Source organism: Mauremys mutica, chromosome 11, assembly GCF_020497125.1.
Source record: "Mauremys mutica isolate MM-2020 ecotype Southern chromosome 11, ASM2049712v1, whole genome shotgun sequence".
Taxonomy (NCBI): domain Eukaryota; kingdom Metazoa; phylum Chordata; order Testudines; family Geoemydidae; genus Mauremys; species Mauremys mutica.
In genome coordinates, this window is record NC_059082.1 from 80,929,453 (window position 1) to 80,955,468 (window position 26,016).

Genomic DNA, 26,016 nt, shown 5'->3' on the forward strand with positions numbered 1-26,016 from the left:
ATAAGCAGCAGAGTTCAGATAACAACGTGTAGACAGACAGAAATTCTGGCCCCATTGAGATCAATGGCAAAACTCCCATTGACTTCACTGCAGCCTGGATTTCACCCAGTACATCCAGGGATCCGTGGATAATGCTGCTCCAAGCCCATTCAGTCTTGGCTTCTCTCTGCTGAAATAAGAAGCTTTTCAATAAGGGCCTGACCCAAACTCTCCTAAAATCAATTGGCTTCAGTGGCTTTGGATCAGGTCTTTAATGTTAGATGTGGTCATGGTTTTATATGTGCCCTAAATATATAAGAACATAAGAATGGCCACACTGGATCAAACCAATGGTCCAGCTAGCCCAATATCCTGTCTTCTGACAGCAGCCAATGCCAGATGCTTCAGAAGGAATTAACAGAACAGGCAATCAGCGAGTGACACAGGCAGGGCCGGCTCCAGGCACCAGCTCAGCAAGCAGGTGCTTGGGGTGGCCAAGGGGAAGGGACAGCACATCGGGCTCTTTGGTGGCAATTCGGCGGCGGGTCCCTCGGTCCCTCTCGGACTGCAACTTTTTTTTTCTGCCGCTTCAGGCGGCAAAAACCCTGGAGCCGGCCCTGGACATGGGTCCACTTGGAACTGGACTGACACTTACCGATTCATTCCATATAGAAGTGGCATCATCTTCGCCCCATTAAAAGGTTAGGATCCCAAAGTGAAAGACTGTGAAAATAATCTTGGGATGCACATTCAGCTGACATGACTCAAGATTGTTCATTTCATGTCAATGGAGCGATGCCTCTTTATGCCAGCAGGAAATCTGGTCCATTGGCTCATTTTTCTCAAGAGCTCTCTTAGCTTGGTACAAAAAATCATAGTTTTGCATATGGACTTAGTTTTTCTCCCAATGGTTTAAAACCCTGGAAAACCCTACAATAACAACCTGGTGTTTACATTTTAGTAAGGAAAAACGTTTGCATCTCAAGCTGCCAACGTATTTTTTCAAAATCATACTTATGTGTGTAAAACTTAACATGAACCTCCGAATAAGCCCTCCTACTCTACAATAACTCTTCTAATATTTTTCCTTGCAATATAAATAGGAGCAAGTTATCATCATGTTCTGTTTACAGCTATTTGAATAGACTGTCTCGTTGCTTGTACAAATACCACGCTGACATTTATTTGGTGTATTAGGGCTCAGCAAAGCTTCCCAAGATAAGCTGTAAAAGGCCCATGTAATGCAGGGAGCAATCCAGTAAAGCTTGAAGGGCTGGCTTAGAAGGCCTGTTGGAATAGGTCTTTTCTATCTCTTACTTCCATGCTTCCATGTCCTTTATTTCATACAAATAAACGTACTTGTGGGAGGGCTACAGTTATCTGAACAGCAGTAGTGACAAGAAGCAATCTCTAGGGAAAATAAACAGCTTGTTTCAGGATTAAAATACCAAGGTGCTAGTTTGGAAAGAGGAAAACAGCATACCAGTATTCCTTTCTCGTTTTCGGCTGAGGAGCAGATTGGTGCATTGGATAGGGCACTGGGCGGGGACTCAGGAGATTGAGGTGCTCTTCCTGGATCTGTCACTGACCTCTCTTTTCCTGTCTTGTCTACTTCAACTGTAAGCTCGTCAAGGCATAATGTCTCTCATTAGGTGTTAGTACAGTGCCTAGCACAATGGGCCTCTGATCTTGGCTGAAGCACATAGGCCCTACTGTCATACAAATAATAATAACAATAGTTGGATCTATGATAAGTTAAGCATCAAGGACAAAGCTGTATCCGTTTCAGCATGCGGTGACTTACAATGGTAGGAAAAGATACGAGCCTGCTAGCCAAGAGGGAATTCAACTTGTTTTAATTTCTGAAAATACAATTTAAATTCAGATCCAGACTTACATTCAGAACCAATAAATAGACACAGAACAGCTTTTCAGGACTTCACAATCACTGTCATTTACATAGTAATAAAGTGACGGCGTTACATTTCATAAGCAGCTTGGATTAGAATGGCATACGCACTATGAATGAATTTTCCATTTCGCATTCATTTAATAATTCTTTTTCAAGGTATTTTTATTTGTGAGTGGGGGGGGGAGGTTCAATTGACTTGAAACACTTCTGGGCATTTGGAGTCTCTTATGTGGGATAATTACAGTAAAACAATGCAAATGGTTAAGCAGCATTTCAAAACTATGGCATATGCCTACTTCCAAGATCAGTACATTAGTGCTGTGAGCTATGTTACTTTGAAAACTGCCACTTAAGAAATAGTGCTTTTTCCTTTTTTAATTTAAAACACTCACTTAGCAAACTTTTGAGAATACTTTGGGTCAAATGAACCAATCCACTCTCTGCTTTTTGCTGATCCAGCAATGCAAAATAAATAGGATGGTTAAAACAGACTCTCAGCTGCTTTGCATCTTCAGAATGGCAGCCAGAACGTATCACTAAATCTGTCCCCTGCATATAGAAAGAGAAAGTGATAACATGTCCGATTGCTTTAGCTACATGCCTTAGGCATTCCACAGAATTCAATATAATCCCTAATTCATGGGGAGAGGGAATCTATGTACATTTGTTTGAGCTTGTGGGTCTCAGGATTTCAGTTTCATCTCTGATTTGCACACACACACCCCACCAGTTTTTCAGCTCTGCAGTTTATTTACAGTTTTTCAAGTCAGGACCTCACACCTTACTTGTTTGCATATGTCCATTGAATTCCATGTTTCTCTGGGTTAGCATTGCTTCTTGCAAGCGGCTGCTGTTCTCCTGCCTGTGCTTGGTTGGATCTCCGTCTTCAACGCCATTCCCCTTCCGAAGACATAAAACTTTCTGAAAACTCTGCTTGAAGTTGTCAGAGAGAAATCCATAAAGTATGGGGTTGGCACAGCTGTTTGCATAGGACAGAACCACCACAAAGAAGTAAACACCAAGTAACCCAGGCTCTTCTGGCAAGGTGGATATCAAATTGACAATGTTCAGTATATAGAACGGGAGCCAGCAAAACACAAAGACGACCACAATGATGACCACCATCCTGGTCACTTTCCTCTCTGACCGCCTGCGCCTTGTGGACCCAACTCGGACCCCAGAAGACTTGACCTTAATCACGATCAGCAGGTAGCAGAGGCAGATCACCAGCAGGGGTCCAAAAAATCCTAAAACCGATGTGTAAATGATGAAGACTGCTGACCATATGTTTACTGGCTCTGGCCAGTTCATGTTGCAGGTGTGAAGGTGTTCCTGAACATCTGAAAATATAATGACTGGAAGAACCACCAAGAATGAGAAAGTCCAGACTGTTATACTGATCAGTTTGGCCACCCTTGGACGCCGCCATTTGGTGGACTTGATGGGATGAACTACTGCAAGGTAGCGATCCATACTCATGACAGTCAAGCAAAAGATACTGGTGAATTGATTAATGCCGTCTACGGTCATAACAAGCCGACACCAAAAGGAGCCAAAGGGCCAGTAAGAGATGGCGTTCTGAGTAGCCAGGAATGGCAAGCCAAGCATGAAGAGTACATCGGCTACGGCTAAATTCAAGATGTAAATGTTGGTGACTGTTTTCATCTTGGCATAACGCAAAACCACATAAATGACCAAGGTGTTCCCACTGAGTCCGATTGCACATACAAGGAAGTATATGATAGAGATAAGAACTGTGTGAACATCTTTGGACACAGGAAGTCCTGTCATAGTCCTATTGTTCGTCATGTTCATCAGTGAGGAGGAATTTACATCTTGGGCACTGACCTCCATGCCAAAAGCACTGGAAAAATATAAAGGATCCATTTTTTCTTTCCCAATATTTTTAAGGCTGAGATAGATTAACATTCACAAACATCTTGTTCCTGAAATAAGAAAAGGAAAGAGGAAAGAGAAGAAAAAAGAATTTTTAAAAGCCATGCATTTGATGGACAACATCCAGAACTGGATTGTACATTAAGCATCTGTTGTAGGCATTGCTCAGTGTACCATAAATGTAATTACAAGTGAAATCAACAATCGTTTTGGTATCAAGCAGGTGTTGCTCCGCTATACAGCATCCCCAATAAATAATAATATAAGAATCTATGATTCTAGTCTATGATTAATCACCAAGCTGGAACAGACCAATAGCTCATCACAATAGGTTGCATCCTCAGGAGCTGTTTGGAAAGGAATGCGTCTGAAAAGCCGAGATGGAACATTCAAATACAGATGCAGATTTTGAACACTCCAAAGTTCAGGGGCATTTGGATCCAGAGTTCTAGGTCAAGCCCATCATGACTTTGAAACCAAAAAGTGAGTTTTATATATTGTTTTTTTGCCTGTCATTGTTCATAACATTGTGCTTGCAGGTGGGTAGCATGAGCAATCTTTTCCCAAGAAAGCACTGCCGATCACGATTGTTAATTTCTGTTCATTGTCTCATGCCACCTCGAAGACAATGTGTGATTTGAATGATTCTATAATCCATCTGCCTTATGCCTCACCTCTTTCCAGGGGCCCCCAAAAAGGTTAAATTTCCTGCTTTCCAGTGTGGAAAAACCACCTGAGCTCCTACGGAAAGAGATTAGCCGTTAATTTAGGGCCAGATTTTCAAAGGGTTTTTTGCAGCCAAAGTGTCACAATAGAACCAGCTGGGCTGAGGCCTTTTGAAAATCTGGACTCAGCTATAGCTGCTGATTGGTTTAAAATCTACCCGTCTTTTGCTATAATCTGCTCCGTAATGGCTATGCATTAATCCATTTGTGAGTAGCAACAGGTGTGAACCAAAATTCCAAAACTAAATGCCTGAGGGACGAAGGGTGTTTTTAAAATCCAGACCAAAACCTGGGTCTCATATTTGCAGCTGAGGCTCATTCCCCTGAAATATTTCCCGGATCTGCCTGCTCACATAGAAGCAATCTGAGCTGATAGATTCAGATGCTACTTACAGTCTGGCTGAACCAATTGAAAACCCACGGGAAACATCAACATCTGTGTAGGTGTGGAAAAATAAAACCATCCATTACAGCAAACAAAGCCTGAGTATAAATTCACTGATATCTATGACGGGAAGTCCTACATTTTGGAACATTTAAGAATAGACAAAGCACTAGATATAGCACTCACGAATGCAAAGAAAACTGCATTAGAAAGGAACAGATCAGCTCATTTCCAGCCTAAATTCTAAGTCCATTAACTTTTCCCATATGCCCTTTCTGCATGACCCCAAATTACGATTTGAGCTTTGTGTCAAGGAAATGCCTTTCGTGAGCCTTGACTTCAATGGGTGTCCTGACAGTCAGTAGTAATAATTTCCAGCTCTTATAGCAGGGGCGGGCAAACTTTTCGGCCTGAGAGCCGCATTGGGTTTCAGAAATTGTATGGAGGGCCGGTTAGGGGAGGCTGTGCCACCTCAAACAGCCAGGCGTGGCCCATCCCCCAGCCCCTATCTGCCCCCACAATTTCTCGCCCCCTGACGGCCTCCCTCCTGTCCCATCCAACTCCCCCTCCCCCCGTTCCCTGACAGTTCCCCCGGGACCCCTGTCCCATCCACCACCACCACCACCCCCGCTCCCTGTCCCCTGACCGCCCCTGGAACCCCCACCCCTGACTGTCCCCCGCTGTCCCATCCAACCCCTCCTCTCATTCCTGACTGGCCCCCCAGGACCCCTGCCCCATTCAACCACCCCTTCTCCCTGTCCCCTGATTGCCCCCGGAACCCCTGCCCCTGACTGCCCCCCGCCGCCCATCCAGCATCATTATCAAACCTTTTGCAGGTGGGGAAAGCACAGCCCAGAGGTAAAACCACTTGCCCAAGGTCACCCAGAAGTTGAGCTAGGAGCAAAACCCAGGTCTCCTGTGTCTCTGCCCAGTGCACTATCTACTAGGCCACACACACTTGAGTAGGAGTCACGGTTTATTAGTCAAGCTGAGTAGGGGGAACTTTTCCAAGCTTCTGCCTCCACTGTGCCTGACTCATATTGATGTTATTTATTACTCTGTCTCTTGCTAGTTTATGAAGCAGCCACTACAAGGGTAATGAGGTGCAACGCAGACAGTGTAGAACTGCAGAAGAATTTACATTAAGAACCTTGCGGTCAACTCAGCAGGTTATTTCTCTCTCTTTCATCCACTACATTCACAGTGGGCCATAGTGTAAGTTCCTCCCGCTCTTAGTAATAGTAGGAAATAGTTTGTTCTGATTTTGAAATTCGCAGGTGGGGAGTCAATGTCTGAAGAAAACAGTCTGCTTTATAATTTGCAATTAGGGAAGATGTGCCAGCGAAGACAAAAAATGCACAAAGATTAGGACAGAAAACCTAAGGAGACTGTGGTTGAAGAGCACAAGCACATGCTGTAGTTAGTCTTCAGCCTTTGATGTCTTCCAGACAAGACTGGATGCTCTCTCTGGAAGATATGCTTTAGCCAAATACAAGTTACTGGGCTCCATACAGGAGCAAATGGGTGAAATTTAAGGGTCTGTGATTTACAGGTCAGACTAAATGATCTAATGGTCCCGTCTGCCATTAAACTCTATGAAACTATAGCAAATATGGGAGAAAAGAAATTGGAGGGGAATTTGCAGGTTCTGTACCTGATGAACTGTCTCACTACCATGTGTTTTTGACAGTGCAGTGATGGGCCTGATAGAAGAGCCTTGATAGATACAGTAGGTAAGTAGCTTCTGAGATTGTATAGCTCACAAGCTAAAGAGGAGTGGGCTAGGTTAATATTTAGCTGAGGAACCTCCAAATACATTACCACCCACCTTCTGCAGAAAGTGGAGTTGATGCTTTTGTGAATGGTACTCTTCCCTGCAGTATGCCAGTTCTGACTGTGTCCCAGCATGGTTGGGAAAGGAACTTGTACTGCTGGAAGGAACGTCTCTCACTGGAGATGCAAAAACAAGGTCCTAATGCCTTTTTTCTTTAGAGATTCCCCAACAGATTTTTATTTTATTTTATTGTGTAAAAGCAGGAGTTTTAGCCCTGGCACTCTGATAAAATTCTATCTGATGCATTTTGTATTTTTGGTTCCATGGAAACCATGTAGCTGTTGCTTACAGGATAAAATGCTACTGCTAAACTCATCATGTTGCACTTTGTATCACAATCTTTCACAGATTTCCATCAATCCATGATACCCTGAGCGCTGGCTAAATTCACAAGGAACCACCGTCATCCCTACATTTCAGGTCTGGATGCCTTGCTGGGGGAGCAGTTCAAAGACTGCTATCTCGGGGCTCAGCACAAGGTCTGAGGTTCTCTCTGCTTTCCGATGTCAAGGCAAGAGACAAGGGTGGAGGAAGGCTTGAGTTGATACGTCTGCACTTTGCCAGGAGCAGTCCTCCTCCCCTGGCTTGTTCTGATGTGACCAGCCTCCCTTCCTTATTGGATCCAAATTGCTCACTCTGTCTGAGAACTATCTGGGGGAGGAAGAAGCAGGCCACATAGAATCATAGAATATCAGGGTTGGAAGGGACCTCGGGAGGTCATCTAGTCCAGTGGTTCTCAAAGCCAGTCCACCGCTTGTTCAGGGAAAGCCCCTGGCGGGCCAGGCCAGTTTGTTTACCTGCCACATCTGCAGGTTCGGCCGATCGTGGCTCCCACTGGCCGTGGTTCGTCGCTCCGGGCCAATGGGGGCTGCAGGAAGCAGTGTGGGTCAAGGGATGTGCTGGTCGCCCTTCCCTCAGCCCCCATTGGCCTGGAGCAGCAAACCGCAGCCAGTGGGAGCCACAATCGGCTGAACCTGTGGACACGGCAGGTAAACAAACCGTCTCGGCCCGCCAGGGGCTTTCCCTGAACAAGCAGTGGGCCAGCTTTGAGAACCACTGATCTAGTCCTATTCCCTACTCAAAGCAGGACCAATCCCCAACTAAATCATCCCAGCCAGGGCTTTGTCAAGCCTGACCTTAAAAACCTCTAAGGAAGGAGATTCCACCACCTCCCTAGGGAGCCCATTCCAGTGTTTCACCACCCTCCTAGTGAAATAGTGTTTCCTAATATCCAACCTAAACGTCCCCCACTGCAACTTGAGACCATTACTCCTCATTCTGTCACCTGGTACCACTGAGAACAGTCTAGATCCATCCTCTTTGGAACCCCCTTTCAGGTAGTTGAAAGCAGCTATCAAATCCCCCCTCATTCTTCTCTTCTGCAGACTAAATAATCCCAGTTCCCTCAGCCTCTCCTTATAAATCATGTGCTCCAGCCCCCTAATCATTTTTGTTGCCCTTCGCTGGACTCTTTCCAATTTTTCCACATCCTTCTTGTAGTGTGGGGCCCAAAACTGGACACAGTATTGCAGATGAGGCCTCACCAATGCCGAATAGAGGGGAATGATCACATCCCTCGATCTGCTGGCAACTTATACAGCCCAAAATGCCGTTGGCCTTCTTGACACACTGTTTACTCATATCCAGCTTCTTGTCCACTGTAACCCCTAGGTCCTTTTCTGCAGAACTGCTGCCTAGCCGCTCAGTCCCTATTCTGTAGTAGGGCATGGGTTTCTTCCGTCCTAAGTGCAGGACTCTGCACTTGTCCTTGTTGAACCTCATCAGATTTCTTTTGGCCCAATCTTCTAATTTGTCTAGGTCCCTCTGTATCCTATCCCTACCTTCCAGCGTACCTACCATTCCTCCCAGTTTAGTGTCATCTGCAAACTTGCTGAGAGTGCAGTCCACGCCATCCTCCAGATCATTAATGAAGCTATTGAACAAAACTGGCCCCAGGACCGACCCTTGGGGCACTCTGCTTGGTATCGAACACATCAGGAATGCAAGTTGGGGATGGGGACTATAGACATGCAGTCCAGAATGGCACCACACAGAGACGTGCTGAGTTGGCAGACATGAGGAAATGGGCAGGGAACATGAGGTTATCGGTTTGTTATGGGACAGGCATATCTCAGTGGGGCATGGGGTAGAGAACCGGGGAAGGATGTTTTCTTCTTTGGGGAAGAAAGCAGGAGCATGGAGGAAGCATGGATCTTGAGTGCATACCTTTATACAGAAAGAAGAGTTTTGCTGTTGTAGACTCCAGTAGCTCCACTCTTTCCAACTGCTATTTCAGCATCATTAATGAATCAACAATAATAATACTTAGCTGTTATATAGCACTTGTCCCCCACAGATCTCAAAGCACCTTAGACTGGAGATCAGTATCATTATCCCCGTTTTACAGATGGGAAAACTGAGGCACAGGAGGGGGAAGTGATTTGCTCAAAGTAACCCAGCAGGCCAATGGCAGAGGCAGGAATTACACCCAGGTCTTCTGTGTCCCACTCTAATACCCTATCCACTGAGCCAAATAAAGAATCACTTTGCTCTTACCATGTAACAACTGACAATTTGGGCTTCAAACAGCATGACAAAAAAACTGGGCAGCTTTGGCTAGGCCAGCTAGTGATGTATGGCAAGCATAGATCATTTTGCTCTACATCTAGCTGATAGAATTGTACTGAAGGGGCTAAGGCCACTTCTCTAATATTGTTGCTGCAGTAATTAATTGCTGATCAAGCTTCAGCACGGGCTGGCGATAGGTAATTAAGGGATTCTGACTGATTTGTTTTTTACTTCGGTTTTTTGGTTGTTGTTTTTTTTAAACAAAATTAATGGAACATGTTCACTGGAAATTATGCACAGCTCCTGGGGAGTGTCTCTCTTCCAGCTTATTTTGGTTTTTGCTTTAGTTTCCTGGCCTTTCTCTATTTCTGACATCATGCTGGGATATTTCACCTAAATGTGTCCAGTGCTTAAAATGCACAGACATAAAAGCATGAGGATTGATTTCAGTGGCGTTACCCCAAGGATGAATGTGGCCCAATATTTACTCTGACATTTTGAGTAAATGTTACAGTTTAACAGATGTTTCTTCCCTCATCTCTACACTCCAGACTCGATGGACCTTCTCTCCCACCTCCTTTCCTGCATAGATAGGGTTCTTCTCTTCCTCCTGCTCCTGGGTCTTCCTCTCATGTGAGACAAACACCTCATCCTCGCCAGCAGCAGCTACTTCTCTGCTGTACTGTCACTTCCATTTCACCACCCATCTTCAGGCTGTGTTTTTTAAGGATTCAAGAAAGCTGCCTCCAAGGGTTTCTCTCAGATCATAGGCCGGTACAACCCACATTTCAGATTTAGAGACATGTTTCCATTACTAAGAACCTACTACTGCTGCCAGCTAATGGAGTTACACCTGGAGCTGCACCATTAGGTTCATATGGTTTCAGTGCTGAAGATCTCGGTTTCAACCTCTGAGATGATATATGAGGGGTTGGTATATGTATTTGAAACCCAGCCATTGCTGCCCGGAGGACCTGAGGATGAAAATGACTATAAGCAAGGCAAAACTGGTTTTATTGTTTTTCATACTCCAAGCTGAGAGAAATGTAGAAGGTAAATAAACAGCTTAAAGAGAAGAGCAATAAATAGGATTTTAAAAATTCTTTCAATTTTAATAAGCTAGGGCTCGATTCTCCAAACTTTACATGTCCAATTATGTGCATGATCTGGATGTGTAATTACCTTTATTGCATGCATGAAATCAGATATTTGTGCATGCAAATGGTCATTCAGACACATAATTGGTCATCTGCAAATTCAATGGCACAGTTTGAATTTGCAGTGTCGGTAACTTCATTCATAAATGAGGCTTGCAATTCGGTGTACTTGCTCCAGATTGTGCTATATACTGTACTATAGTGACAATAGCAAAGCTAAGGCTTAACACGCCTAATACTTCAGGACATAAACTTGTCAACAACAGAGATCAGGAAGAAGTTGCATAAAAACCAGAATCTTTGCGGGTGAGGATTTCATTGACTCCTACGGCTTATTCGCCAACTGGAATCATAATCTTCTCTGTACAGCATGAAATTTACTTGGTGTGACGAGAATTAAGATAACAGAAAGTTAGGTTATGGCTTTGCAGTGAAGAATAAGCAGCAAGAGCAGATGAAATACGAACCTGCCAGATAGATCATGTTTTAAAGCAAATGATGGCAGTAGTAATAGAAAAACCACATGGGCAAATAGCCAGGACACATCAGTAGAATTGTACCTCAGTTCTGATTGTTTCTCAAAGTTTCCTACAATGTGCCAGTGGAGCTACAGGTTTTGACGGGGAGAAAAATGGCTACGCTACTACCTCCTAAGATTAGTTCTTTTGTGAAGCAAGGATACTGCCCCCTTCCTCAAATACAAGAGAATGGGCAGGCAGGTGAGGACACTACATCTCCACCAAAGACTGCAGAGAGGGAAACTCAGCTCTTCATTTAACAGGTGAAGCAAGAGGAGGGGCTTGAAATGAAGGAGCGGACCCTCAGCCGGCTCCATTGAAGTCAAAGGAACTGTGCCAATACACAGTACTGAGGATCTGGCCTTAGGAGGAGTGTGTGTAGAGGTAGGCAGGGAGATAAAACAATATAATGAATGTGTAACTCTGCTAGACACCAACAGCCAAGGACTTAACAGGGACACTGGTTCATTACAACTACCCTGCCAGGGAGAGGGCTTAGTAAACAACATCACGCTGGATGAGGGGGTAAGCCATGCTGCCCACATCCCCAAAGAAAAAAAAAGCCCCCTCAAAAAAGTGGCCCATTAATTAAGAGGAAAAAAACCCAAGGGCCACAACCTGCCCAAAAAAATCACTGAGCTTTTAACATTTCAAGCCCAACGTTGCTTGTTTTTAGCTGGCTGATTTTACATCTGTATAACTGTCTCTCAGGAATATGAAAAACCCCTGAGAGACGTAGCTACACTGATCTAAGTCCCAGAGTAGCCCATGCTAGGTCGACAGCAGAATTCTTCCGTCGACCTAGCTACTGCCTCTTGGGAGGTGGGTTACCTAGGGCAATGGGTGAACCCTTCTGTTGGCAGAGGTAGAGTCTACACTATAACATTTTAAGTGTAGACAAGTCCGTAGCACTGCCAGCAACCTTCAAACTCTTTATGCATAACAATCTACCCCCCAGTCTTCCACTGCATTTCAAGTGACCTCCCCCATGTTACCCCTTCTGCTTAACAATCTGTCCCACCTTGTATTTAACTCAGACACTCTGCTTCCTTCCCGGACCTGAGGAGCTCGAAAGCTTCCACATTCTGCCAGAGTTGGTCCAATAAAAGACAATACCTCCCCTACCTGCTTTGAGCAGGGGGTTGGACTAGATGACCTCCTGAGGTCCCTTCCAACCCTGAGAGTCTATGATTCTATGATACCTTGTCTCTCTCTTAATAAACAGAGCTGGTCAAAGCTTTTGCAATAAAACCTTTTTTTTTTAACTAAATGGAAATTTCCATTTTTTGTGGAAATTTTTCAATTTTCAATTGAAATTATTTTTAGCAAATTTCAATTTTTTTAAAATTCAACTTTCACAGTTTTTGCTTATTCCCCCCCCCCTCCTCCTCCATGGAAAAAGGGATGGAAAAGTTGGGGAAAAAATGAGAGAGAGTAATTTTTTCTCACTTTTTAAAACATCCCTTTTTTCCCATTGGAAAAAACATTTTAAAAAACAAGAGAAATATTTTTTCCTCAGTGGAAATGAAACCAACATTTGTAAAATCCTTTGACAAAAATTTTTAAAAATGAAAAAATTGTGGAAAATTTTAATGAAACAAAAATAGTTCCATTCTACATTTTTCACAAAATAAAGCCTTTTCTTCTGCTTCTTCTTCTTAAAAAAAATAAAGCTTTTTTCACTTGATCTGTTGATAACACAAATACTGACTGACTCTGAGGGCAAATATACAATGTGTTACCATTTTGGCTTTGGGTAATGTATCACATTTTTAGGAATTATATTTTTCTGCTGACAATTTTACTGTTATTACCCTCATGCCCAGCCATTATTTCTTTTATATACATATTAAAGCAGGACAAATAATTCATTGTGATAAATTATCCCATGAACTGTGCCCTTTTCCATTTATAAAATGTTCTTAAATGCATATTTGCAATTTGCAAGTCTTTGCGGAATAATTCATACAAAATTTTTCAGACTTTGGCATGTTCATAAATTAGTCCTTTTGACTAATGGTTCATGGTGTGTGAGTGGCCACGTAAGTCACATGGCATTATTTCTGCTCCCTGACTGGTTATCTAAAATGTTTTAAACAGAAGAATAGTGAATAGTGATTAATGAACAGTGAATACTTTTCTTTGTACACAAATACACTTGTTCATGTGAGAGTCATTCCAGCAGCCCTACATTTCTACAATTCAGTGATTCTATAATTCATACAAATGAAAGTGCTTTCATGCAAATATCCATGAAAAGGTTCATGTTAAATGGTACAATCACATTAGAATGAGCAGTGATGGTTTGGCATTCACACATATACTTGCAGGCACTGTATTAATAATATTTGACTAGATCTCACATACAGAGAGTAAATATTTTCAGGCTGGATTGTAACCCTAACTAAACAAAATTCCATGCATTTGTTTCCCAGTAAACAAATTCACTTCATGCAATCCCTGCCTATCTACTGGTGACTCTAGCATTGTGCTCCACTTGTACAGCTTCTGTTGCTATAACCTTTCCAGGTCATTGCTCCTTACAAAGATCAAACAAGGTGGAGCTCATTTGCTATGAGAAGATCTACATACACATCTTCAACAACCACCTCTACAGGCAACTCTCCCCACCTCGAAGTGACCACTTTAAAGCATCCCTAAACAACTCTGTGCTGCCTTTTAAAAACTAACCTCTATTAGGCAAACACTCCATGTTTTGGTGTATGCAAGGTGATTGCTTAGGACTGCATGGGTCACTGTATTATATATGCATGTATGCGTGTATATGTACATGGGCGTGAACACCTATGCAATGTACATGTCCAGATAGGCTCAGATTCCTTGATGTAACTCCCCTGCAGTCACTGCTGTATTTGAGGGCAACTTTTAGCCATTCATAGCTATTTATCACACACGAACACACACACTACACATTGTCCTTTAGGGAAGATAAACTTTCTAACTATTTTAAGCACCTACATTCTCAGTAGGTTTGATCAGTAGCTCTAGTGGGGACCCGAGAACGCTAGTGACATTGTCTGCTTGAACTTCCATGCCTTTAATATAAATGTCCTATAAAAATGACCAACACAGCTCTGGTCAAGGACCCCACAAAGAGACAGATGCATAAATCCCCTTTGGGGAAAAAAAATAAAGAGAAGCAACATTGTATTTGTCCTTCACCAAGAAGGCCCTTTTCACCTGGCTTTGCAAACAATTCCCCCGTTATTTCAAATCTCCCCTAAGAAGGAAAGTTTTAAGGAAATGGGAACTCCGGACTAGGTATGGTTCAAATATTTGCATTATTAATACAAACTTGGCACCACTCGGATCTCAGCCTCCTATTTACTTTACCCTTCAGGCAAGGTCAGTTCAGATGCACTTTGCCACCCCCTCCCTGATCAGTTATTAAAGTCTTTTCTCTTACGAGTAGGTTGCAAGAAGCAGAGGGAAAGTCTATGCAAATGTGGCCGTGGATCTGCTAGGATTTCAAAGGAGTCTAAGGGAGTTAGACCCCCAGCTCCGCTGGAACAGGCGCCTAACTCTTTTAGGAGACAAAGGCAGGCTCCCTTATGACAAACTGGAGATGAAACGGGACCAGAACAGAAGAACGATCATTCCAGTGCCCACCCCTCGTGCCCCAGGACTGGCCTGGCAATAGCCAGTAGCCGCCGCCACAACCCCCAGCCCTGTCCATCTCTCTAGGTGCCTCTCTTCCAGTCCCCGCTTCCTTGGGCAGTGGGAAAGCAAAGGGGGCAGGGTTACCTGCATGTCCGTGGGTTCTTCTTGGTGAGACCCAGGTCTGAAATAAACCGGCCCCGCTTCCCAGCTGATCGAGCCGCCTCTTCTCCCTCCGAAGCCAGCAAAACGGGGATCAGATCTTCGCCTCGCTTCCCCCCACCACCCCTTTTTACAGGCTTTAAAACGGGTGTGAAAGGGAAGCAGCTGGAAGCTCAGCCCCCCACGGCCATGCAGACGGGGGAGCAGCTGCCTACCTGCTGGAGCGGCGGGGATGGAAGTGGGTAACACGCTGCAAAAAAATAAAAAAAAATAAAAGAAGACGACTCTGAGCTGTGCCAGGATCCGCGTGGGAAAAGTCCCGTGTGAACGGGAGATCGCTGCAAAGCGCTCGCCGCCTGGGTCCCTCGCAGGGGCTTGGGGGCTGGGAAACCCCAGGGAGAGGCACACTCGGCAAAAGGGGGCAGCGGGGTGACATCCCAATGTCCACGGCCCCCAGCCATCAGCTGGAGCCTCCCAGGCTCCGGGCGCTCCGTGCCAAGGGGAGGAAGTTACAGGTGCGAGACGGGAGCGGGCTGCAAAGTTGTCCGAGCAAAGAGCGAACCCCCCGCCCGCCCCGCCCCGTCTGGGATCGGGAAAGCCCGGCTCCTTCCCGAGTCAGGGGGGGCTCGCTCCAGGGCCTTCAGTGGCGGGGATCCCCCGGGCATGGGGGGTGCCGAGGAATGGGCGAAGGAGCGGCGCTTACCCGCGCTCCCTTTGCTCCGGATCCCTTTGCTTCCTTGTCTTTAAACCCCCCCCCCGTCCCCCTGCTTTTAAAGATCTGGGGGGTGGGGAGAGGGGTTGGCCGGGCTGGCGGCTGCTTCTGGGATCCCCACGGCAGCCGGGTGTCCTCCGCCTGCTGCTTCAGAAATGCCTCCCTGGCTCTGGTTTCCTTCTGGCTCCCCCCGCCCCGAGCCCTCCCCAGGGGGATCTCTCCTCCCTTCTCTCCCCAGCCCTCTGGGTAAGTAGGCAAAGCTCGTCCCGCTGATGCAGAGAGAGCCGCAGCCTCTGGTCTTTGCGCCTCCAGCCCCCGTCCGGCGGGTCGCTCAGTGTGCAGGGAGGCTTTTTAATAGAGTCCCCCTCTCTCCTTCATGATGCTGTGTCTGTTTCCAGGAGATCCTTCTTTCACACACATACACACACACACACCCCCCAGCCCAATTCATCACCATGGCACCTGTCACGGCTTAATAGCCTTCAGCCAGTGCTTGGAGTGTATATCTTTCTCTTTTCCTCCTGGATAAATGAGCAGATCATTTTGAAGATCTGGGTGAAAAGAATCCATTAGCTCATCTGGGTCCATCTCCCTACCAGGTCAGGAAAGTCCCTAAGGATTGACTCCTTGAGGAGTCTTTCCACTGACTTCAATGGGTTGTGGATCAGGCCCCTAATCATAGAATCTTAGGGTTGGGAGGGACCTCAGAGGGTTATCTAGTCCAACCCCCTGCTCAAAGCAGGGCCACTCCCCAGACAGATTTTTACCCTAGAGCTCTAAATGGCCCCCTCAAGGATTGAACTCACAACCTGAGTTTAGCTGGCTAATGCTCAAACCACTGAGCTATCCCTCCCCCAAAAATATGTATATGGAGTTATACCTATTGCATAGAACTGGAAGGGCCCATGAAAGGTCATCAAGTCCAGCCCCCTGCCTTCACTAGCAGGACCAGGTACTGGTTTTGCCCCAAATCCCTAGGTGGCCCCCTCAAGGACTGAACTCACAACCCTGAGTTTAGCAGGCTAGTGCTCAAACCACTGAGCTATCTGTTCCCTGCCACCCCCCAATAATACAGAACATCTAAAAAAATATTAGACTATAGGGCCATATTTTGCACAGATTTGCTCCCCTGTTGCCATCCCATTGACTTCCCCAGGGTTTGCACTAGGTATTAGGTGGCTGAAGTATTTGGCTCTTTGAGTGCAGCACAGGAACAAACATGACACATACGTCTTCTCTCCCATTTCCCCCCTGCACCCTTCTCCCCCACACCAGTGCCGCCCCTACACCAGGGGTAGTCAATTATTTTTTGTCAAGGTCCAGATTTCTTGGTCAAGGTATAATCAAGAACAGGCTCCAGAGAACATCATAATAAAGCAACCACAGTACTAATAAGAAGAAATAAATAAAAAGATGTCATGATCCATTAAAAAATGTCTGGGGGTCCGGATTTGGCCCACGGTCTGCGGTCTACCCCTGCCCTACACCATCCTTGCCCACTGAGATACCGAAATCAACCATCCGCTGCAGTCCTGCGCATTCACGTTGCTCACCCGGCCCTCTTCACAATGCCACTGCATGCTGCAGACATGACCTTGTGCCGCGAGGAAGCTGAGAATGTTGACATGCATTAGCCTGTGTGATATGGGAGAACACTGTGCTGTTATCCCTGTTCAGAGCTAGACTGGCCCCTCCAGGCACTCCGTTATTCATCGACATGCACGGAATGTCCTTCTTCGTAACAACTTATATGATCTTAATCCCCTGCCATGGCTTTTCAATTAGACAGCTGCCATTGAGTCAGATGCATAAATGCAAAACATAAAGGAGAAAAAGGCTGTTTTCAGCATGTCTCTTTCTAATGGAGTCTGCTGATGTATTTATGATCATGTATCGCTAAATTAAACTAAGGCTCCAGCCTGCTCTGGCCATGACAATGGGGGCAATCATCTGATAACAATAGTGTTGGGTTGATAACCAGAAAGGAAGCAGAGGTTTTGATTGCCCTCTTTGAAAACATGTCAAATAAAATGTGATACACTTGCCACGTTGTGAATATCAACAGGAATAAAAAGAGGATTCATTTCAAGTGAACTTTTCTCATAGGCTAATTTATTCTAAAAAAAAGAGAGAGCTGCTGAAAATACACTGAATTCATTAATGACATGTATTCTGAATAAAGAGTTGGATCTTGCAAATACTTATTATTATTGGGTGGGATTTTGGGGGTGCTGGAACAATTTGTATAGTGGGGGTGCTGAGAGCCGTTGAACCAAACTATAAACCCTGGATATAATATAATCCACTTCAAGCTGCTGCACCCACAGCTCCAGCACCTACGTGGGATTTTCAAAAGCACCTAATATTGGTCTAATTCTGCTCCCATTGACTTCAATGGTCAAACTCCCAATGGGAGCGGAGTTAGGCCAGTGAGAGACCAGGGGCTGACTGTTATAAATGGGGAAAAAGACAATTCCTGCCTCACAAAAATTACCATCTAATAGCCCAGTTCTGCAAGCCATCTTGTGCCAGGGAGCGCACTGAAATCCACAGGGCAGTCTATGAATGCAGGCATCTGGCCATGAGAAGGAGCTTGAAGGATCAAGTCTCCTAAATTCCAAGGCCAAAAAAGGACCATGGTGATCATCTAGTCTGACCTGTATAACACAGGCCAGAGAATGTCCCCAAAATAATTCCTAGCACCAAGGATGCTGGAACAATTTATATAGTGGGGGTGCTGGCCCTTGAACCAAATTGTGAAGCCTGTATGTAATGGAAACCACTTCTAGCCCGTTAGTTCTAGTGCCTATGCCTAGAGCACACCTTTTTGAAAAACATCTGATCTTATCAAATTTGTAACATTATGTAGCAGGTGGATGGATAATGTAGCTGGTGTGTGTGTGTGTCTATGTGTGTTGATGGGTACCAGTAAAACAAGCACATTTTTAAATAAGAGAAGTCTCATATTCATGACCATGATTTTTTGCTCTAATGGGCTCATCTCTTTTGTGGACAGTATTTATGGTATTTGACATCGTTATAACCTAGGGTGTTTTAATGTGTTTTTGTTCAGTGTTGTGCTGATAAAGATCAGGCTACCATATTGCAGTTTTGTGAATTTTTTTTTTAATGTAACTACCCTCCCAGGAGACATAATTCTGAGAGGTAGTGCTTTTCGTTTTGCCGTTGCTCACACAGAAATGTAGTGTCATGATATGGTCTGTTAACAATGCATTTCCTACCAAAATCTTGAATGATGATGACAGTGGTGATAATTATATTGGTTAGCAATAAAATTTAAGTGTAGTGGGTGGTAAAGGTGGCTGCTATGAGGGAGCTATAAAAACAGGTTGCAGGTGAAGCACCTTTTGTGCTTTAGAAATTGACTTGTCAAAACACAGCTGAAAAATAGAGGTTGTTTTGGGATCGCTTTAAAAGAAAAATGCTCAGGAAACCTGTGTCAGCTCTTTTTCCCTGTTGAATTAATTGATGAGCAGCAGAGGAAAGAACAGAGACTGGTTGCTTGAATGGGAAAGAAATATTATTCCAGAATAATGAGAATAAGTCTTTTGTTTTGAGTTTATACATTTTGGAGGTGTTGCGACTGGGGGCTTGGGGCTGGGATTCTCTGTAATTAGAACGGCTAAGTGGGTTTAGCTTGACCCAAGTATACCTCAGAGAGGTGTGCAGACCAGTAGGAAACACAGGACAAATTTGTGCCCCTCTGAGCCAGTTGCCGCAGCAGCCACCATGAGAACAATAATTAGTGCTTTTAGACCACAATTCACCTTCTTATTTAAGGACACAAGTAGTCTCAATGGAGCCAGTCACTGAAGTCAATGGAATTAGTAATTTGCTTAAAATTAGACACATGCTGAACTTGATGAATGGGAGCCATAATCCATAGCTCTTAAAGTGCTTCATAAAAGTGGGTGAGCAGCATTTATTTACAAAAATGGGAAACTGAGGCACAGAGCGGGTAAGTGGCTTGCCCAAGGTCATGTAGCCAGCCAGAGCTGGGAAATGAAGGCAGGTTCCTGACTCCCAGTCTGGGGCCTTATTCATTCAACCATGTTGCCTTGTTGTACCAGACCTGCTGGCCTTGAAACATGGTGAACTCCAGTGGTCTGGAGCTCCTAGTATTAGATCTGATACTTGGGGGCTGTGGAATCTGGGAGCCTCCTGTATGTTCAAATCCTGGCTTATACCTGAGGGAAGAAAATGCCAAGTACTGCAAAACAAGAAAGCATCTCACCAAAACGAGAAAACATGCCCATGTGACAAAGCATATTTGATTTTGTCTACAAATACTTGGACAAACCTAAGAAATGTTTGGATGCTCATTTGAACCTAGTCTGAGTAATCTCAGCTTTCTAGGTCTGTACAATTCATTTGAAATCTGTCCAGAACAGACTTTTCATGATAGCTTGTTGACTAGAAGGTTAGGGGGCTTCTTGATCATGGTCTATACATTCCTATTCAGGGGTAGATACCGAAGGGTCTGTTACTGGAAGACTCTTTAGTCTAGCAGACAAAGGTATAACAAGATCCAACGAATGGAAGATGGAGTCAGAAATCATGAAGGTGGAAATCAGACACGACTTTTAACAGTGAGGGCAATTAATCCCAGGGATAGAGTCCCAATCATGAATTCTCCATCAGCTGGAGCCATTGACTGGGGTGTGAGTGGCAGCTCCTGTAGACATACTCACACTCGGGTTAATCTAGCTAAAACTGGAAGAAAGGACACCATGTCTGTGGCTGCACAAGCTTGCCTGACCCCTGCTGTATTAATTCAGATTGGATATATGGGCCCTAAGAGTCAAAGCGTTAACTTGACCCTGAAACTGTCCAACAGTAAACAGGGTTCAACAAGGTTCAGGGTTTGGAATACAGAGACCTCAGGTTGTTTATAGCCATGGCAAACCCACCATTTAACCATTTATTAAAGCTATAGAAAAAGGAAGGAAAAACAATGATGGCATTTAAAATGTAAAGTATTAAGACTTTTACCTGAACAGCATGTGGCATTCCCTGTCCCTTTTGCTGGAGAGCACTTTTAGGAGGAACATTCCTCCCTCCTCCACCCATTTGACCATTTTTAGATGGTGTAAAAAATGGTAATAATTGTTCCTTTTGGGGTAGTGGTGGGGGAGAAGTTAGCTGAGATGGGCCAAAGCTGCTGTTATTACAGTTGTTGTTAAAGTCCAATCCCATTGAGAGAACAAAACAAGAGAAACACCCCCCAAAAGCATTAGAAAGTTCGGCTTCTGTCTCTGGCATTGACTCACTTGCAACCTCGCGGCTGGAGAAACACAGGTCCATAATCTGAGCAGCCACTCGGAAAGCTGGCAAAGTTGTCCCAGCCTCAGGCTGTTTAGGGCATTGCTTTTATCTGTCTTTCCAGTCACAGGCTTACAGGAGTGTTGCAAAATATACAGTTTTGGCCAGCTAAGCCTGACTCTTATTAGACAGAGCGGGGAAAGGAATGGATAAGAAAGAGAAGGAATCAGGTGGGAAAGGAAAAGGACACACAAGGGAGGGAATGGGGGTATGGGACAAAGTCTCTCATCCCAGGTGGTATTTGGGATTCAGCCAGAGCTGGTGGAGGTATTAATGTCATCTGGGTCAATCGGCCCCATCTGGTCAGGACATCTCTCAGGATCAGGACAACAAAGGCCCAATGATTTCCCAGTGAATCTTGGAGTCCCAGGAGATGGTGAGGATGGCAGCCATGATGGCATAGCACACTACTTCCTGTTTTTCTATCTTTCGGTCAACCAGCATCCCCATCTGCTAATTTTCCACTAAAGTCTCTTCTTTTTCAACCTCCCCCAAAAGGAGTGATGGGTGGGATAGCTCACCTGTTCACCTGTTCACCAATTAGGCCTCGTTTCTGACACACCAATTGCAGTTCATTGATCCCACAATTCTCTTGTTTACCAGATAAGATTTTAACACAGACCTTGAATTGTATCAGGAGGGTTTTTTGTTTGGACTAATTCAGTTTTCCTGACTCATTTTTGCACCTTTGGGGAACTATTATCCACTTTCAACAAGGGTAAATTTGTAGGCCCAATAATTATGAGGCCCCTGTGTCCATATTCATTTGTGCATCCTTCACTAAAGCCCACCCCACTGCATTGTCACTGCTATTTTTAGAGCGCTAACTAGATTACAGCTAGTGCAGACACATCTACATGAGCTGCAAATTGCACCCCTGGCTGTAGTGTAGATGTACCATTTACATCAAGAATGGATGTTATTTTTTCTAAAATATATGCTCTAGTTTAGCTACATGTTGTTGGATTTTGCTGTAGAAATTAGTGGGTAAATTTTTGCTCTGTATCATACAGTAAATCAGATTAAACTAGCTTTAACAATTTAAGAATCTTCTACCTTCCAGTTCTAGAGCCCAATACAACACCTGCTGAAGTAGTCAACAGGAGTTGGTTTGGGCCCCTTCCCATGCTTCTACCAGGAAATTGAGAGGCAGACGGGAATTAAAAAATGATGACTCACAAGAAGTTAACTAAACTTTTCTGAACTTCAGAGAAGATCTGGTTCAGTTCATATTCTGTGTGAAAATTTAAGGCGGGGTGATTATTTTATCTAATCCCACTCCCACATTGACTGTTTCTCTTTCTTGAAATGCTTTCAAGAAGTGTACTGTGAAGAGTGGATCCATGAATACTTTTTAGATTTTCTTTGTGGCTTTACTGATGGGGGCAGAAAAATCAATGGCTTTCAAATTAGTCCATTAGGGACTCCTCCAATCGACATTAATAGGCCCATCTGTTGCTGAATTGCTGGCTCACCTGCTGAGTAGTGCCTATGGCAAAGGAGTCTAAAGTTCTGGGTAGTTGTTCATTACCTTAGTATCCAGTTACTATGCACTGTGACAATGCGCTCAATGATCCATAGAGGTCCCTGCACTCACAGCCCTCTTTAAAGGAAGAAGAATAATGCGGAGTTCAAATAGTTGCTTAGATTTTATGACGCAATACCACCTTGGACGCAGATTGTTGGGTTATTAGAAATTGACTTGAAAAGAAAATCCTGTGGAAACAAAAAAGAGTGTTTCAAATCAACTCCCTTCAGTGGATAGAGAAGAGAAACCTCTTGTATTAATATTAGGTTCAGTAGCTAGGCTGTCAAGGGACTAAGCATATGCAGTTCCCCACCCATCCTGTTGTTAGAAATTTATTTCCCTTGAGCAAGTCCTGTATCAAGATAAACCTATATAAAAACTTATAGAGCAATGTTGGGGATTTGTTTTTCTGTTGGCAAATGAGTACAGTATTATTCCGATTCTTTAATTGCCGCTGTGTTCAAAATGCACTACCCCCTTTCCAAACATAGAAGACACAATCCATGCCCTTCAGTGCTTTGACTGGAGTTGGTCAGAAAATAGAGTGTTGCTTCGATGGAAAATTGGGACAATTTTTTTTTTTTTACCAAATTTTGTCTAAATTTTCCCTGGAAAATTCTGACCTTCTGTTGCAATGTCGAAAAAGTGAAATATTTTGGGGTTTGGCTACAATACTTCTGTCTTCAGCTGAAGTATTTTGATTTTGAGGCACGGACTTTTTTGATGAAAGTTTTCCATCAAAAAAGAGATTTTATCAACTCTACTTGTGTCAATAGCCACCAACATTGGTGAGCTTCCATCCTCCTTTAACACTGGTTACTAGCTGTTCACGTTCAAGTGGTTTCAGCCACTTAGGGCTCCTTTCAGCTCCAAGAGCAACACAAATGACCAGCACAAGGAGAGAGGGTGAAGACACAGTTCCATATTTCCCTCCCTTTTCCCTTTCCTCCTCCTTCTTCCCGCCTTTCTGGTAACTCAGTAGCAGCCACTGAGTGCAGAGGCTGTGATTCCCAGTGATCCACTGTGTTTTTGAAAAAAGTCAGCCACTATCACTTAAGAAAACAATTCTTTGATTCCCACCCCCTACTTCTCTCTCACTTCTATTTTGCATTTTATAGAAGTCCATTGACTAGACTCCTAATGCTGCCATGGAAAATTTCACCATCATAGTAAAATCAAGAGAGAAGCCCAGAATTTTCTTCTTTGCAAGATAGTTGCTGCCATGTTGGTCCTAGGATATTAGAGAGACAAGGTGGGGGAGGTAATGTCTTTTATTGGCCTCATTTCTGTTGGTGAGCGAGACCAGCTTTCGAGCTTACACAGAGGTCTTCTTCAGGGTTTCTTCTCTAAATTGGTGTGCAGATTACTAGCACTCCATTGGACCAAGGGATGAAATGAATGTGTGTGAGATGATCAATTGTCAATTACAGAGTATTTAATAGGCAGAATTTTAATATATTGCTTTGCTCTTGTTTCAAATCAACATACCTCCCTTCATTGCATTCAGAAATGGCTGAATAGGTTTCTTCTTACAGGATATAATAAAATATAATTGTCGGCATTTTCAGTTATTAAAAGTCTTTTGAGTTTTGAGACAGAACTTCCGAGCAGTATATTGTTTTCACGCTGTATTTTTATCTGACTAACCTTGTGACTACCACTAATAGGGGAAGTGTGAGAGCTGATATTTTACAAACCAGCTGTTGCATAGGCGTAGTACTATACGGTTGTATCGGGATAGTACTATAGCTATATGAAGCTGTCAGAACCACATAATTTTTCATTGGCAGCATTTCCAGCTGGTTATCACAAGGGAATAAGAGGCAGGAATCCTGGTCCAGGCCACTGACTGACTCTGTCATGTTGGGCAAATCACATGACTTATCTGTGGCTCAGTTTACCCAGCTGTAAAATGGGTGTACTGTTACTTTATGAATTTACAGGAATAGTGTCAGACTCGAGCCATAGTTCTAAACCAAGTAAGTGCATGCAGACTAGGCAGAGCTGCATAATAAAACCACTTTTGCAAAAGGCAGTAGCTCTCCTGCCAACATAGCACTGTTCACACTGGTGCTTAGGTCGGTGTGACTTATATCACTCTGGGGGCAGTGGCTTAGTCACACCCCTGAGTGGCATAAGTTATACCGACCTAACCTGTAGTATAGACAAGCCTGAATCATACGTGCGCCCCTGTTAGCACTACAGTGAAGAGAGAGCTATTATGAACGGTGGGAAATGCTTAACTCTTTTGAGATTACTCTATAGAAAGCTGAAGCAGGTGCTTCAGAGTACCTCCGAGATTCTCATACGGGGCAAAATTCACCCTGAGCAAAAGGTTAGCAAGTGGCAGATGTGTCACATAAGCCCCCAAATAAGATTTAGAGGGATTTAAATGGTTACTGTTGCTTGTGCAGGCTCACTGCACAGAGAGGAAATATCATCCACAGGTTGCAGATTGCCGATGGACCTGTCAACAGCCTCTCTGAGACCTCCTGGGGTGACTTTTTGTTGCATTGTAATTGCTGGAGTTGAGTTGAGTGGAGTGAAGTGATTCATTGTTCATTTTGTAACTACTGATGTGAGCAGCAGTTTAGCATTCCCAGTCTCCAACCTTCTTTGGTTTTCTGCCAGACTCCTCATTATGCACATGTAAACACGTGCAAACCATTTAACAGAACAGTCTGTATTAAATGAAGAGAGTGGCTTTATTAAATTGAAAGTTTCAAAGCTCTGATGCCAAATATTTATAGGCTTGAAGCCTTTTAGCAGAATTGTCAGGGACTCTGGCATCAAATGAAGTGTTTTGAAAAATAAGGAGGCATCATTTAGTAGCAGAGATTAAAAAGTTCTGCTATCTCCAGTGGGAAAGTTATGAGGTCAAACAGCACGTACAAGCTTTAGCCAGACGCATTGGGTGGCTGTCATATCACTCCATTGGATACAAGACATCCTTGAAAAGATTTTTCTTTAGTGTAAACTGTTTTGCTCACCGAAGGAAGCATGCTCCTATTGTTAAGGCACTGGACTGCAACTCAGCAGTTTTTTTTAATCTCATCTAATTCCTAGTCTGGACACAGACACACTGTACAAACACAGGCAAGTCATTCATCTGGCTTTGCCTTGGTTGCCCAGGTGTAAAATGTGTTAATAGCACTTCCCTATCTCACAGAGAGGATAAATCCATTAATATTTGTGAGCTGCTATGACAGGACGGACTAGACCCTGAGGCCCTCTGTTGAAGGCCTCAGGGTTCTGCCACACTCCGTCCCAGAAAGGAGCAGAAGAGATGTCCTCCAAGCAGCCTAGAGAGGTTGCAGGGAGCAGCCAATCAGGGCCCAGCAGGGCCATATAAAAGATGCTGCAGAACAGAGCAGCAGTCAGTTGCTGCCTGGAGCTGGAGAAGATAGTACTGTGTTCCTGGCTGGCTGGCAGAGCAGCAGCACCATGGACAGCTCAGTGGGGGTGGGTGGAGCTAAGAAGGAGCTCCTGGCTGCCTTCTGAGACAGTAAAAACTGAGCCCAGGGAGGGCCACAGGAAGATAGTGTCTCCAGGCAGGAAGCCTGGGTGGTAGAGCCCCATACCAGGACTGGGACTACTTAAAGACTGAGCCCATGGAAGGCTAGAGAGACACCAACTGAGGTGTACTGAGATAGGCCCCTGGTGGTCTGTATGCCCAGGG

General features: G+C 44.3%; 1 protein-coding gene across 2 annotated transcripts; it reads right to left on the reverse strand.

Annotated features, from left to right (window-relative positions):
• Positions 1–1,827: 1,827 nt before the first annotated feature.
• SSTR5 (somatostatin receptor 5) lies at positions 1,828–22,385 on the reverse strand. 2 transcript variants are annotated; one of them, XM_044980351.1, is made up of 2 exons: positions 22,341–22,385; positions 1,828–3,837 (listed from the first exon to the last, which is right to left on the reverse strand). In XM_044980351.1, the coding sequence occupies exon 2, from the start codon at positions 3,818–3,820 to the stop codon at positions 2,666–2,668; it is 1,155 nt and encodes a 384-aa protein (XP_044836286.1). In that variant the 5' UTR covers positions 3,821–3,837; positions 22,341–22,385; the 3' UTR covers positions 1,828–2,665. The 2 variants fall into 2 exon arrangements, with proteins under 2 accessions (XP_044836286.1, XP_044836285.1); XM_044980350.1 differs by lacking the exon at positions 22,341–22,385 and adding an exon at positions 14,740–15,206.
• Positions 22,386–26,016: the final 3,631 nt, after the last annotated feature.